At 47.6% G+C, this 15,711-nt stretch overlaps 1 protein-coding gene across 2 annotated transcripts in view; it reads right to left on the reverse strand.

Moving 5' to 3' along the window:
* Positions 1-15,711, reverse strand: part of LIMK2 (LIM domain kinase 2) — a 29,816-nt gene that overhangs the window by 5,763 nt on the left and 8,342 nt on the right. Inside the window, exons 1-9 of one of the 2 annotated variants that reach the window (XM_074159519.1) lie at positions 12,946-12,998; positions 7,867-8,002; positions 6,471-6,580; positions 6,071-6,259; positions 5,508-5,613; positions 4,410-4,606; positions 3,508-3,694; positions 979-1,065; positions 129-260 (exon numbers count right to left, since the gene is read on the reverse strand). In XM_074159519.1, the coding sequence (XP_074015620.1) occupies positions 129-260; positions 979-1,065; positions 3,508-3,694; positions 4,410-4,606; positions 5,508-5,613; positions 6,071-6,259; positions 6,471-6,580; positions 7,867-8,002; positions 12,946-12,998 (1,197 nt within the window). Of the gene's footprint in view, positions 1-128; positions 261-978; positions 1,066-3,507; positions 3,695-4,409; positions 4,607-5,507; positions 5,614-6,070; positions 6,260-6,470; positions 6,581-7,866; positions 8,003-12,945; positions 12,999-15,711 lie in introns of those variants that run through there. The other variant, XM_074159518.1, reaches the window with a different exon arrangement.

The raw sequence follows: 15,711 nt of genomic DNA on the forward strand, positions 1-15,711 counted from the left end.
AAGAAGCTTTTCCACACAGCTCCAAAGGAGAAGACTTTGTTGTTGTTACAACCACCATAAGGCCAGTGCAACCAACAACACACGGTCAAACCCCACTGAGCCAAGGTCCACCAGGCTTCCATACTCACCGCGTTGCGGAGGAAATCCTTCAGGGTGCCCCCCTCAATGTACTCGGTGAGGAGATTCAGCTTCTTGTCCTTGTACAGTACACCGATGAACTTCAGCACGTTGGGGTGATCCAGGCTGCGCATCACTTTCACCTGGGGAGCAGGACCCCAAAGAGAATGGAACAAGCCCTGACGGATCCACTCTATGGTGACAAGCGCTCCAATGCTGGAGGTCCCCTCCAGGGATCACAGAGTACATTCAAACCCCAACCTTAAGGCAGTCAAATAACTGTAGCCTCTTCGTTTTCACGCTGTGCAATTAACCTGATCTTAGTCTTTAAAGAGAGCACCCTTGGGTTTGGCTAACTTTTAAGAGGCAGGAGCTCTCCAGGGCAGCTATCCGCATGCACCAGGGCTGGAATAGCAGCGTCAGGTGTTTAGGAAGCTGCCTTTAGGCTAAATCTGACTCTGGAAAACATGGTAGGCAGCCCCAAGAAAATACTTCAGGTTAAATACAGCAGGAATCTTGAATATCTTACAGATATTTGCCCTCATCATTTCTATTTATGCACAAGGCTCAAGGGATAAATCCTTTATGTATTGCACAGCTCAATTTACCTCAGACTCAGGCTGCTTTTTATCATTGAAAAATTAATGAACTGGGAGCTGAAGCCATGCCTATTGCTCAGTGTGAGTCACACGTCACTGCAGCAAACATTCAGCTCACGTCAGCCTTTCCCCGTGTGATGTCTCCCTCCTCAGCACCTTGATTCCTGCCAGGTTGCTGGCATGATCACTCTCTCTCTGGAGAAGATGGAAGAGAGTTCCACCACACTACTGGCTCAGAAGCATTTTGAAATCTTGCTCCTACCTCCGTCAAGAAAGTCTTCTGTGTTTCCTCATCACAGCGAATCAGCTCCTTCATCACCATCACCTTTCCCGTAGCTTTGTGAGTCACCTGGTGGAAACAGAAGCCAGAACTACAGGCAACGTTCAAAAATACATAGCTCAGATGCTCTTGCAACTCTTCTGAAAGAGAGGGCAACATTCCCCTCCATCCAGAAAGGAACAGAGATGGGAGAAAATTCAGAGCTCAGGGATTTGCAGAAAACTGTACAGAATTTCTCCTTTCAGAATTCAGCGAAGATTTCTGTAGGTGAAACAGAAACTACCTAAAGCTGACAGAGGATCATCCCAAGAGATCAACAGCATCCCAAGAACCGGAGCTGAAGTCTCTGTTTGAGGTAGCATAGGGCCGAGCATGCACACAGGCTGCCAAAGCCTCTGGAGGCAGCAGTTCCGTACTCATGTGTGCCTCGAATTCCCTTACAGAAAGTACCTGCCCAGCGCGATGCTCGCATTTTGTACACAGACCCTCAGGTACATTCAAAGGAATCAACGTTCACTTGCATCAGAAACCAAACCAAACAACCCAAAACTGCATTACTACATGCTTAGGTTTTATGGGGACTCTGAAGCCTGATGGTTTCTGACGAGCTTATCAAACTTGCAAACACGTGCAAGCACAACTGGGATGTACAGGCTGTTCAGGTGAGGCAGAAAGCAGTTATTTTACCATGCTCCATGGGAGCGGCGCATTGCTCCCTGCGAGGAACGTCCCAGAACGGTGGCAAACACACAGAAATCCACCATAAACATCAGGTAATGAATTTCCTGGCTCTCCACACGGAAAGCATTTCCAGTTCCTCAAGAGCCGTTTGACTCTATCCAACTAGTTCCCGGCATTTTGCTGCATTCTAGAGGTTTCTTCTAAGCAGCTCTGCCTTGCTTGCATGGGGTGCAGGAATGAGTAGGAAGGGTCCAAATTCTGGTGAGGTTTTTCTGGAAATCCCCTCCCCTTCAGTTGCTTAACTTGGACAGCTCAGTCTCTCTAAGATCTCCAGGTAACTAAACAACCACTGTCTCTCTAGGAACAACAGGGAACTATTCTGACCAGATACAGTAGTTGTTGCATAAAAACCGGTCAATCTGAACTTCAAGAAAGATGTCACTTTTTTGCCTCGTACCCTTTTAAAATAAAAAGCCTTTCAGAAAACCCCCGGAGCTGCAATCCAGAACACAAGACCCAGTTACAGCATTCAGGAAGCTCTTGCAGACACTGTGGCACGCTAGGTCTGTTTGGAACCATGGGACATAGCAAGGCTGGTAACAGGTGGAATACGAATGCATGGAATAACACAACAGAAGCGAGAGTACAATGTTCTTCTGCTCCTGTCTGAAATCAAGCATCCATATACAAGTAGCGAGCCAGGGATCACTACACATTTCAGCCAGGGACATGAAAGCCGGGGACATCTAATACCCAAAGATAAAGGGAAGTGAAAAGGCAAAGACAAGACAAGGCTAAGTGGAATTCTTAAGCTGACATACCAGCAAAACTGAAACAAGTGTCATTATGAAACTCCAAGAGGGCAATTTTAACTCCCAGAGCATGCATCAGAACAGGATGGCTATCGGGTAATTTGAGCAGAAAAGAAACACCTTTGTGCCATTAACTGTGGGGACGCAGATGACAAAAGCATGCGACAGAGGAAAGGTTCCGCTTACCTGGACCTGTTATTTCTCTATGAGCAGAGGAGAAGAGAAATATGCTCATTAGTATGGATCAAAAGCATTGGGTTTGTAGTACTGGCTCACCACCTCCCATGGAAGCGTGAGATGACTATGGTGGCTGGACACCTGGTTTGTACAGGTGTAAGGAGACAAGTCCCATAACATGAACAGCAACCCGAATACTGAGGAGCTCACAGCACCTTGGTACGGCAGAGGAAGCTGCCCCCTGATGCTGTCAGGGATGCCAGGACAGAGCTGCTGAAGCACCCCCGGTCAGGACCAGAGAGCTTAAACACAAGAGGACTGCTATTAATGGAAATTTTAATTATGAGAGTCATGCAAGACCTGTCCACTACCACCATGTTAACAATCAACTTAGGTTTTGCTGGGGGTTCAGAGATGGGCACTACATCAGCCTGGCAAACCCCCAAGCACACCACACGGTGGAGGAGAAATGCCGTACTGGGAGTTGAATGCACCTCTTCACAAGAAAGATGCTCCTAAGAGAAAGTGTAGCTTGTTCCCCATTCTCCCCACCTCACCCAGGTGGTTCCTGTGACCTGTGGAGCTCTAAGTCTAACTCAGGAGATGAGTACGTATGGCCAAGGTTGACATTCAAACGGGATAAAGTCAAAACCACCCGTAGCCAGAGACACTCACGGTCAGGGAATGAAACAGAAATGCATCTCACTGAGAAGCCAGGCGAGTTCCAACACCAATCACTACCGGAAGGGCAAAGGCCACTGAGAGAGTGACAAAGGACGCCCAGACAGGCAGACACGGCTGCAATCAAAGTGAATGATGAATGTGTGGGGACTTCCCTCACCTTGATTGCTTGTCCAAAAAATCCTTTTCCTAGTACTTCGCCATGAATCAGGTCACAGGGCCGGAAGATTTGCTGGGAGCAGCTAGAAGAGGAACGTAGGGATTCAGAGCGACTGATGTCACGGCTCAGAAGGAGTGGTTCCTTTGGAGAACTAGGGCCAGGAGACTTAGAAATGCTGTTACTTCGCCTAGAAAACAAAGGAGACAGGAAGATCAGGGAAGCTGCTAGGAAACTTTTGGTCCGACATAACCCATCATTAGCTCCTAAGGGACCAGATTCTAGATGTGCTTCGGTGCTCTTCACATCTCAAAAGCCAGATGCTCTCCCAGCTCTGTGGAAGCTCTTTACAAACCTAGAGCAGCTTCCAAGTTGGAGCTGCCTACCACCACCACATCTCCTGCACCGTTAGTCATGGCTGGAGCTCTGTGAACAGGAGGAGGAAGCTGTGAAGACGCAGCACTTGCTAACTCTAAACAGAGATTAAAATACTGGTAAATGACTAAATGAGCAACTGAGTTCCCCAGTCTAGGAAGACAAGATTTTTCCCAAATCTCACATCTCAGACACACTCCCCTTTAAGGACACATTCTTCCCCAGCCATTTAAGGCTGATAAAAATCTGACCTTTACATTTTCTAACTGTAAAAATTCTTAGCTTTTCTATGCTAAAAGTAGAGCTCCTTATTTTCATTAAAGGAAGTTTGCCACCCTGAAAGGGAACGGGGAGAGTACATATCAGTAGCAGAATCTAAAGCTCTCCACTGGTTCGCCACTGGTTTATACCAAGGCACCTCTCAGAGACGTGTCATGTCTCTGCAGGTGTTTGCAATCACAGGGCCCAGGCACAGAGCAGCCCAGGCAGGTAGCACAGGGTCAGAGGCAGCAGCGCTCCCAAGTCCTTACCTGAGGGAGCGCCGTCGGAGAGTTCCTTCCAGATTCTCCTTGATGTCCAGTGGAGAGAGGGAGCGTGGGGAAATGGGTGGCTTTATGTGGGTGGGAAGACGGGAGTCCAAACGAAGCCTGTCTAAGCGTTGCGAGACAGGGTCGTGCTCTATCAGCAGCTGAAGCGTCTGGCTTGTCTTGCGAATCAAGTCCTCCACCTGCAACCAAACCGAAGAGGAGGATGATAGCAGACAGGAGGCACACAAGTGACAGGAGACAGAGGAGACACAGCAGAATGCCCCCCAGGAATCAGAGTAGAAAGCTCGGTGAGATCACTGCATAGCTGTGGTTTAGTTGCGCACACCACAGCTCTCCACCAGACAAATCAAGCTGGCAACAGTTCCTTATGCTATCCAAATCCTCTTCTTTCTCCTCAGCTACAAGTGACCAAACACCTTTTTTTTTTTTTCTTTTTCTGAAAAGTGTTCAAAAGCTACACAAGCTCCCGTCCTGAATAGTGCTGCAAAAACCAGCTTTGCAAAAGCTACATGGAGATTTATCTGAGAGATGTCGATTGTGCTCCTGATGTTCTCTTCAGCACCAACAGTAGATAAACCTCTTGCATAGTGAAGGTCATGGTGGTCTCATTACACTCTTGCAGCATCACCAGATATCTGTATAAAGCATTTACTTGTAAATACAGACATCAAATACTTTTTTTTTAGCAATGGGAAACTCATCCCTAGGATCAGCTGAACTTTTGTCTCTTGACAGTTGCCTCTAACAGGATGAGAAGAGTGGCCTTCACTAGCAATACATGAAGAGTCTTCACAGCCTCTCTGTCCTCTGAGATTTCACAGCCCTGCACTTTTCCTATTGCCTCCCTTCATGTTTGAGTGCTACAAAATCAGAACTGCATCCTAATTGCATTTCCATCTGTTATGTTTTCCTCTTCAGCTAGAAGGGGCAGCAAAGCTTGTCTTCATGTTTATTCCTCCTGTCAGGATGAGCACTATGGGTGTACACACACTGCGTGTGGGGTGGGAGAGCAGTGCCAGGAGACAGAAAAGCTGTAGGAAGGCAGCCGAGAAGGAGGCTTCACAACAGAACTCTACCCACCTCCTCCACCTGTAACGTACGAATAGGAGCTCCATTAATCTCCAGGATACGATCTGCGGGGTGGATGGCGTTTCGGACATCTGGGCTGATGTGCATCCTGTTAACTCTAAACATGGGAATTATAGTGTGTGTGGGAAGTCACCTTAGCCAAAATTATAAAAGATATTTGATCTCTGATGCTTCCCTTCATGTTGGTATTCTGAAATACAACAAAGCTAATCCACCAACACAGGGAGCTCCCATTAGACCAAGTGCTTAGGTCTGAGCTGCTTTGTGGGGAGCCCTTCATCCACCCAATGGCAAAAATTGTTAGTCCATTAAAATTCACCAAATGTTTTGTGTTCAGTGAAGGAGACAGCACTGAGAAATAAATTATCAATTAAGGTCATCACAAGAGTGAAATGGAGACCAAACACAAATGGCTATTAACCACTGTGTGTCCCTGTTGTGCCGGGACAGATGCCCTCGGCAGTTACAGCAGCTGGCAGGACAGCAGCACTGCAGGATTTTACCAGCTCCCTCTGCACAGACATGTACCTTGCACACAACCGTGTCATACTCACTCTTTCACCTGGACACCAGTGGCATAGCTGGAGCAGCCACCTTCGACAGACACGGAGAACCCCCTCTTGCCATCAGTAGCTGCTGGCATGGAGATGAGGGTCAGCGTATATGGCAGCTGCTCACGCAGAGACTCAGTGGAGTGTTTTTCTATCATCGGTGTCAGCACGATCTGGTTATGGCATTTTCCACTACAAGAAGTGAAGAAAGTCATTACAGCAGTGTCCTATCCCTCCCTGACAAACTCACACTTCTAAGTTCTCTCACTGACCATAAGCTATAGGTCTAAGTGCTTATTCCATTCCTTCCTCCCTCCCTCACTCAAAAGGCAGCATTTGGCTGAACCACACGGAGCCAGCTGAACAGGGCTTACACATACAGCAGGGAGCAGCTCCGGCTTACCAGTAGAGAGTGGAATGTTGCACCAGTGCGTAAGTGTCCCCGTCTTCAATGATCACTTTGCAGCTCATACAAGCAAAGCACTCGGGGTGATACTTGTATTCGCCGGCCACCTACAGACGGAAAAGGGAGTAGCTTAGAAGGGCCAAAATCCATCAGCAGATGCAGCTACTGCTTTCGTCTCTAATTAATACCGTCCACTCAGATCTCAAAGTCAAACGGCAGTTCTGTACCGGAGAGTTATATTAGCCTGTTCTACCTTTCCTGAACCCCAGCCTCGGCACCTGGTTTGCAAAACTGCTCTGAAACAAACATGTCAACACGGAAAGCAAAGCTTGTGTCCCAGGAACCTCTGCTATATTTGGCAGCCGCTCAACTATCAAAAATAGTTGATAGTCTGCTGCAGACTAGTAAACAAGACATTAAACCTTCCTGTTCACTTGCTCTTGGCAAGATAACTAACGTTACGCTTGAATTAATAAAGCTGAAAGGGCTTTTTTTTTTGGCAGACAGGCAATGCACAAATTCAGATACTTTACCAGCCAGCTGACAGAAAAAAAAAAAGTGAACTGAGACCGGGACAACAAAATACCTTTAAAGGATACTTTTATTCATTGATCTGTTTTTCTATTTTCCTTATGAGAACTTCCTTATTGACAGTATTTTGCAAAGACTTCTGCAGGCAACAAGAAACTGTCTGCACTTTTCTCAGTACTTCCCTTTGAGGTAGCAATCATATTACTGAGTACCATGCTGGTTTTATTTAGGCCCTGAAAAATAATGGTTATGTTCCTTTCTTGACAGTTTTAAAAGTTAAATATTTGCAAGGTTGTGGCAAGACAGAGGGGAACATTTAGGCAAGCCCCATATTGTGCAGGCAGACTTCACTGTTTCGAAGCAATTGGGGCTAACACTACTTCAAGACACCACCAGCCAGAAAACCACCCTGGCCACAGTCCACGTGGGACTCGGATGGCAACCTTCCCCAAAGCCAGAACCTGCTGTTTATCCCGAGCCGAGAGGTTTGACTCCACAGTGCAGTGGAAAATCACCCCATGGAGACATCGAGCACTGTGCTACAGAAACTGAACAGATGTTCCCCTAATCACCTCTCTGTTTCTCACGCCTGGGCATTTCAGCACCTTACTTCTTTGTTCATATGCTTCAGATCCTCACAACTCCCTCCTTTAAGAGTTCCTCCGATTCAGAATTAATCTCTAACTAGGAGATGCACACACAAGCCTTATTTCTAATCTCTGATTAGAGATTAGAGTAGCAAAGAGACTACTACCTTCAGTGTATTTGATTATCTGAATAGCTAGGGCAACTCCCAACCAAGTTCGAGGAGTTGGAGACAGGCATGCCCTGCCTCTGGGCAGGAGACCTTTAGAGTCCTTACCATCACAGGTCCAGTCATCAGCAGAGAGCAGCCATGGCAGGACTCCCCAAACTTCCCCCAGTAGTCCTTGTGACAGTACAGCTTCCCATCTTTCTCATAGTACCAGTTAGTGAGGGGATCCTGACATTCAGAGCACCTTGAAGGAAACAAAGGAACAAGGTTCCAATTGGCAACAAGTCACAAGTCAATGGAAAAGCTCCTCTCCTGCATGGAGAAAGCAGACACTGAGCAGAGCAGCAGCTCACCACCAGCTCTTCTAGTACAGATGTACTAAACCTCTCCATTTCCCAATGCTTCTTCAACTGAAAATTAGCACCAAAACCAAGGTTTGTAAGGAGTGGTGGTATCAACCAACACAAAGGAAAAGAACAAGCTTCCAAAGTTACAAACAAATCCCCTCCATTTATTAAAACACATCAGTAGGTTTCTAAATTCTGCCGTATAAATTTTGTTCCTCTGCTTTCTCCCTCTTCCTGGACGCAAGCTTCCAGCCACAGAGCCGCCCAGCACACAGCCAGCTCTGCTGTTTCTGCTCACTGTTTCTACAGCATCACACCACCTCGTGCCAGAGCGCCCTCACCTACTTTAGGGGAGTGGATCCTGCCCCTCTGTCCCCCTTCCTACGCAACCCAAAGCCAGTTGTGCACCAGCCTTTGTGGAAAGCCTTTCTGTTCTCCTGTAAGCGGACCTCTCCCAAAAGGTCAACAGCAGCACTATCCCTTTGAGGGGGTTTTCAAAGCAGTTCATCCTTTGAGCTCCACATACTGACTGCATCCATCAATTAACTGTAATGAAAGTCCTCCACCTCTCCCCACCAATTGCTCTCCCTTTCCTTCTGCTGAGGACAGCACATGAGATTTTCTTATCAACAACCAAGAAAAAAAGCCCAAACAAAACTATTTTTCTTATTTCATGAAGGGACTCTCAAAATCCTTCACATATCAGTGTCAGCTCCCATTTCAACAAGCAACCATTACTAATCCACTACCTATGCTCCAAGAAGGAAACAACTTGCCCCCAAAAAGCCAAGGAAAAAGATGCAGCAATTCTATGCAGATATCATTGTAGCAAATCACAAGCAGAACCCAGATCTTCAGGTTTGCTGAACACAAAATAATCCTGCCTCAGCAGGATGCACTGGGCACGGGAATTTAACTTCTGCAGCACGGAGGTGTGACTTAATGGAGAGATAAGACACAGACAGCAGTTGCATCACTAAAAATTATTCCATTAGCCCTGGGCAGCATGTTCTCAGACTTTAAAAGGAAAATTAGTCTGGTGTTGGCCATTTCTGAGTGCAGATTCCAAGGCGGGTAAGCCACCAATAACTGGTTCAAAGAAACCCCTCGAGGATCAATGCATCGTCAGTACATTCTCCCAAAGGTGGAAGGAAGTGTTAATTCTGCCCTGTACCCTAACAGTGGTCACAGTTACTACACTGGAGGGGAGCCCATTGCACCGGGGTGGGGGTTTGGGTGGGCATGTGGCCTCCTGGACAGCAGAGCTCTCTGCAGCACCAAGTGCCCTCAAGTCAGGTAGTGGCAGCAGAGCTGCACTTTTTATGTGCTCCCAGGTCTCAGATGAGAGCTGCTGTTGACTTCACCTTTTACAAGCTTCCTGAAGGCTTATTTGTGCCAAAGACATTCCTTGTGAACTCCACCAGCTTGTAGTGAGCGTGAGGATATGTGAAGCTGGTCGTGCTCCAACACGGAGAGTTATTTGCTCCATCCCAAGAGACTGCAAAGCAACAAGGTGAAGCTGCTTGTAAGCAGCCTATGGTTCTAGGGGAAAACACACCTCATGAGGTATTTAGAGCCGTACCCTACCCTCAGGAAAGTCGCTCCTTCTAATGTATTTGGCTTTTATAGTGTTTGTTCTCACAGCTGAGGAGCTCCAAATCCTGCCTCCCCCCCCTTCCTCAGCGATGGGAAAGAACTCCAGCACGTGCAACAGGGCTCTGCCAATTCTGTTTGAGACAGGGAGAGCAGTAACTTTTGCTATACATGGTAGATGCATCATCACAGCCTCAGCCTTGGGGCACTGTCATGGTTACACCCTGCTCATGGTATGCGAGAGACCTAGAGGGCATTGCAATGCAGCTTCCCTTCAACCACTAGCCTTTGGCTTTCGTTTGCAGTAAATACCCCACGCTGAATGATCAAGTAGGTGAGTGGGAGGGAGAAAAGAACAAGTGGAGACTAACAGCAAAGATTCCTATCACCTTGTGGCAGGAACATCTGGCTCAGCATGGGCAAATCGGATCCCTCAGACTTACCCGACTTCTGTGTGCGTGCCTGTACCAGTGCGTGCTCCAGGAGTGATTACATCTTCAAACAGGGAGCTGTGACCAGACCTGCACTTGGGATGCAGACAGCGATACCGGAGACTGCTCCACCAGGACTTCAAGACCTGGCCAAGTTCTCTCCAAGCAGGTGGGTTATTTATTCATTTGTTTTTAAGCACAAAGACCTTCCCTTCCTCACCCCTCTTCAATTTCACCTTGAGCCACTCCTTTTTCTCCCTAAGAAAATGTAAAATTTCTGCAAAATCAATACAACTGCAGTTCCGTTGTCTTCCCTTTACCTTTCCCCTACTTCGCCATGGTTTGATTCCAACCTCAGAGCACTCGGGTTAGTTTGCTTCCATCCGGAAATAAGCACTGGTATCTAATTTGCAACACACCCCTAGCAAAATGAAGGTGAAGGGGTGGAGCCAGCAAGCAGTCAGTCCTTTGCTATGCAATTAAACAAATCTGGGCAGGACGAGTTTGCAGCTCAAGGCTCAGCACCCCACCCAGGGCAATGAGGCAACAGGAACAAAGCAGCCAGCCCCAGAGAGGCTACCTCCTTAATTGCTGCCAGCGAGAGGACGTGGCTACAGCCCATATGGCCAAGCAGCACCTTCTGTTATTTGCCATGTGTTCTGTGATGTAGAAAAGGCTTTACATTTGTCAGGTGTGGAGAAGTGACCGACAGCACCCCAGCTATAGTTCTAAGACTGTTTCAGTGCCTTCGCCCAAATGATAAAGGCGTCACGCGAGTGCTCCACATGACTCGAATTGAAGGGCTATGTCAGAATTTTATCACAGAAGATACAAGAGTTATCACTCCTTCCTTTCCCTCCTCACTGGAGCGGGTGGCACTGCAGCATTTCAGCTGCTGCCATTGCCAGGACAGGAATACAATCACTTCTACAGGTATTAAGCAAGCTGATCTTTGCCAGTCTCTGCAACCAAAAGAAAGGAAAATTTCTTGCTCCTCTGTCTTTTATAGATTAGAAACTGCTAATCTTCTCCTCGATTATTTGCTGTTCTTACCGCAGAGTAACAAAGCACGGTAACCAACGTTCTTGGAGGACTGGTAACAGCCATACATGACGTGTTTCCTCTTGCTGCCATCTTCAGAGCTGCAGAGCCCTGCTCTGATTATACAGGCCCGTACATTATGATTCTTCGATTCCCAGCCTTGGTTATAAAGAATAAATTAATCTGCCTCCCATAGCCATCCTCCAGGTACCCCAGGCAGCATCAGGGTGCAGTGGTCAGCCCTGATGCTCTGTGGCACAGCAGGTGCAGAAAGGGCTCACAAATCCCTGCTTGATGGCTACTTGGTTTTGTGGGGGGTGGTAGGAGGATCAGGTCACAACAGGTAACCAGCCTGGTTTTCAGCGAGATGGAGATTCAATTGATGTGGCATCTCTTTTACATCTAAATGAAAGCAAATACCCTCATGGAAGCAAAGACTCCCTGGCACTGAGGAGACAGATCCTTTTGAGAAAGGCTCATTAATAAAATCCACCCCCCACACACACTGTCAGGCTAGATCAGTTAACGCTAGACAGGCTCGAAAGAGCCGTGGCTCCAATTCTGCAGGCAGGGCCGGGGAGAGGACAGTCACGCAGACAGAAAACTGCGGAATAAAACCACCCCAGCCTGTAGCTAACCCAAGGGCTTCTCACCCAGACTCAGCAGAAGTGCTAGCTACATAAGAGACACTAGAAAAGCAAGACCGGATGCTAGAAAACAAACTAAGTACTAGGAGACAGAGTATTTAAGCTCTGACTATGCAAAACCATTTCCACACACTTAGGAGAAGGTGTTTCTATGGCTTAGCATGGTGCCCTACACATATTACAAATAAAGAATGCCAGCTCACTTTCCTTTCTGAAAGCGGATGCTGTTTCAGAAAGTTGCCTAAAGCAGCTTAGCAATTGCGCAGCAGTATTTACTCCTACCCTAGATTGTTTTAACAAAAGGCTCCTTACTCCCAAATCAGTACAACAGTGTGTTTGCAGGAACAGGATCAATACTGAGCAAATCTGAGAGGAGGGGAATAGGAGGGAGACAATGAAACTGCAAGCCTTGCCTTTCCCCATCCATTCACCGTATCAGCACATCAGCGTGTCACCATCCCCGCTGCGTTCAGCCCCACTAAAAGTTTCCACTATGGAGATGTAACGCAATCAAAGCCTTATTCTGTAGCTATTTGCCCTTCCCAAGCCTCATGTGTTTGACTGGAGCAGGAATGGTCGTTAATATAAACAAAAACATCACAGGAAAAGAATCCTTTCCACGCAAGGGAAGCGCGCTGCTTGTCCCTAGTTACCTGCAAAGTACCTGATTTCTGCTCTCCGACAAGATTATGCGCTGCCTCACTGCAGGTTACATCCCTCCTTGAACTCGCCACACCTCACCTCACCCTGCGCGATGCCCAGGCACAAGGAGCTTTGGAGGAGACACGAGCAGCAGCAGCCTCAGAAATCTCACTCCCCACAGCACAGGGGCACGGGGCACTCGTGGTGTCGCTCTGGAAGGCAGCCTGTTTGCCCAGGCTACGCAGACACTGCCTCACAGCACAGGTGCCGATCCCTCATACCACAGAGATGCGAAGAGGCTGGTATTAAGGATCCTCCCCGTCTCCTCCTGGGAGCAAGACAGGATCCCAGTGCGAGGCCGGCTGCCCCCTCTGCACGAGCACTGGACCTCATTCTTCACACCTCGCACACTCACTGCTTAGGACAGCGTTAAGGGGGGGGAAATAACACTTTGAAGATCCACTGCAAATCCTGCGCGAGACTTACCGAAAGGGATCCTTGGGAGCGAAGTAAGCTGGGGCAGACAAGTAACTTCCCATCTTCAACACTGGATAAACCGGCTCAGCCACGAACTTGTCCAACTGCCTCTGAACAGCTCTGTTCTGCCAACATGGCAGCAGCCAGTGCTCATTTAATCTTGTGCTGATTCAGATACTTCACCTCTCTTTGAAGCTGCCCAAGGAACGCCAGGTCTCTCGGCTGCTCGTTCCTTTGCAGACTTTTCCTGGCTCCCATGGCCATAACCATCTTCTCCCGCACTCGGCAGCGGCGGCACCCTTGGGAAGGATAGAATAACTGCTAACCGGGCTAGTTGGACATGCTTCTGCTATAGTTCTTGCGAGCTCTGCTGCCTGCTAACTATTGTCAAGTTTTCCCTTCTCTGGTTCCACCCAAGGGTGGGAGGGGAGGAGGAGCCATCGCAGGAGACAGCGTGTGGCTGCAGAGGCTGAATAAGCTCTACTTCTTCCCGGGGTGGAGCTTCAATCCGAAGAGGGGCTGCGTTAATAAGTGCTGAAAGATAACAGTTTTTGCCAAAGTAAGAGCCAAGTGCATAAACGTGAAACTACTCTTTGCAGCAGCGGCATGGCCCGATGGGGAAGTCAAGGGAGGGAGAGTCTGACAGAGACAGCTAGCCACGTCTCCAAACACACCAAATTAAGATTTACTACATACCTTCCTAAATCCCTCACTATATATAAGGTCATACTACCTTCACAATACCTACAATCTGTTCATCCTCCTGCAGGAGGTAACTTACAGCGTGCCTCATCCAAGGAAAAATAACTTTCTTTCCAACACTGTTTTAAGAGAGATCACTGCAATCATTTAACCTAATCTTCATCTCCTGCATGGAAGCTGAGAGGTATAAATCAGCACAGACGAGTGCTCTCTCCTGCTTGCAGCACATGTAGTTATATCGTTTTGCCTGCCCTGAAGCCAAGCGTGATCTCTAGTGGCCTAATCAGCTAAAGCTGTTTGCGAGACACTCAGAAACGCAACAAACATACGCTGCTGCACCGAGCCCTCCCATTTCTGTACAGTCAGCAAAGCCTGGCATGCCTGAACGCAGCCCGAAGAGCATGCTATGTTCCAGAGGCAAGAGTACTCAAATGTGCTTTTACTGGAGATGCTCGTCTCAGCTGGCACGTTGTTCAAGGGACGCTTAGGGCTGGGACGAGGCAGCCTTGGCTGCAGGTTTGACAGCTGCTGCTGGCTGTTGAAGTAAGCAGAAAGCCAGGCAGCCTTTGGGGTGGGTTTTTTTTTTTAATTTTTTGACTTTTAATAAGCAGCCACCTTTCTGAAAAAAAAAAAAAAAAAAAAAAAAAAAATCATCGTTTTCACCCATTCAGTGCAGTTTCTAAGCCTGGCTGTAAAAGCGCAGCGGAGCCCGATGTGGTTGTCCGTTCCAGCACGGGTCTAATTCCTTCTGACATTTCACACAGCTCTACTGGAAGCAGCAACACGGTGAGTCTGTGTCTAGGAATGCACTCTGGTCTCCCACATTCTCTATATGTTGCGTGCTGAAAAGGGGCCAGCGCTCGCAATCCAACGCTTCCCCGGCTACCGGCACCACACACCCACCCCGGCGCATGGCGGAGCCCCTGCCCTGCCCAGCATCACCTACAGACAAAAGCCTTTCCCCGCAATCCTGCTGCCATGGGCTGAACTCCCTTCCAAGGGGGATTCCACGTGACCTCATAAATCCCAACTCTGCAGACAAAACCTTTGAAGATTTGATGCACAGATGTGATAAGCAGCCAGCTCGTCTGTGAATGAAGCCAGCAGATAAAGCCCAACTTCAAAGCAATAAAAACCACCCAGACAGCTAAGCAACTGGGAAGTGATTTTGTTTGAGACTTCCTTAAAGCCAAAGGACACATAGTCAAATGTCTATTTAAACAGGAAACATCTTATCAAAATCATTTTACTTTTGCAGCGAGCCCCAGCAGCAACCAGTAAGTTACTTTTTCCTCCACAGTATTCTCTTATTTCTTGGCTCTTTTATTGTCTTTGTGACCTATTTGAGAACACAATAGCTCTGATAAAAGGGCTCTGTAAAAGGCGTTAATGTGTTCACACATTCTAGGTCTGAATTCCTGCTGGAATGACTGTACTTCAAAAATGCTGATAAACAGGTGTGTTTGGGGGCACCTTTTCTACATAATTTTACTGATACCATCTTTGAGGGCCAAAATGGACTGAAGCAAATTTCTTTTTCACCAACTTAAGCCAGATCTCAGCATCTTCTCCCTTGCAAATGCTGTTAGCATTTCCACTACACACATGTAGCCATCACAGGGGGTTGTTTTCCTTACTATGGTTTAGAATTGTACAGTAATTTTTGCCAGAAAGAAGCCTGAAAAACATAACTAGCAAATAAAAAGACACAAATGAAAAACCTCGACAATGACTTAACGTGAAATGTACTACAAATTGAGTCACAGCTGTTAGTTTTATCCCCACAGAAAATGCATCACATTGTGATATTCCAGTGATTAATACCTTAAACCAGCTGGGGTCAGGCTGCACATCTAGACACAGTTCATGCTCTCCAACAACACGTCTACCGACGGATGCATTGCTCAGCATATCTACCAGCCCTAAGATACACAAATTTATCCTGGCACAGACAGGCACTTTGGTACATGTGGGGCTGGTATAAGCTGGGGAAGAGATGTCTTGCTCCATGCCTGAAGAGTCTGCAGCAGCAAGTCTTTGTTTCGGCCTGGGCGCAGTCTGGAGGCATTCCAA

This window comes from Numenius arquata, chromosome 16 (genome assembly GCF_964106895.1).
Source record: "Numenius arquata chromosome 16, bNumArq3.hap1.1, whole genome shotgun sequence".
NCBI lineage: Eukaryota > Metazoa > Chordata > Aves > Charadriiformes > Scolopacidae > Numenius > Numenius arquata.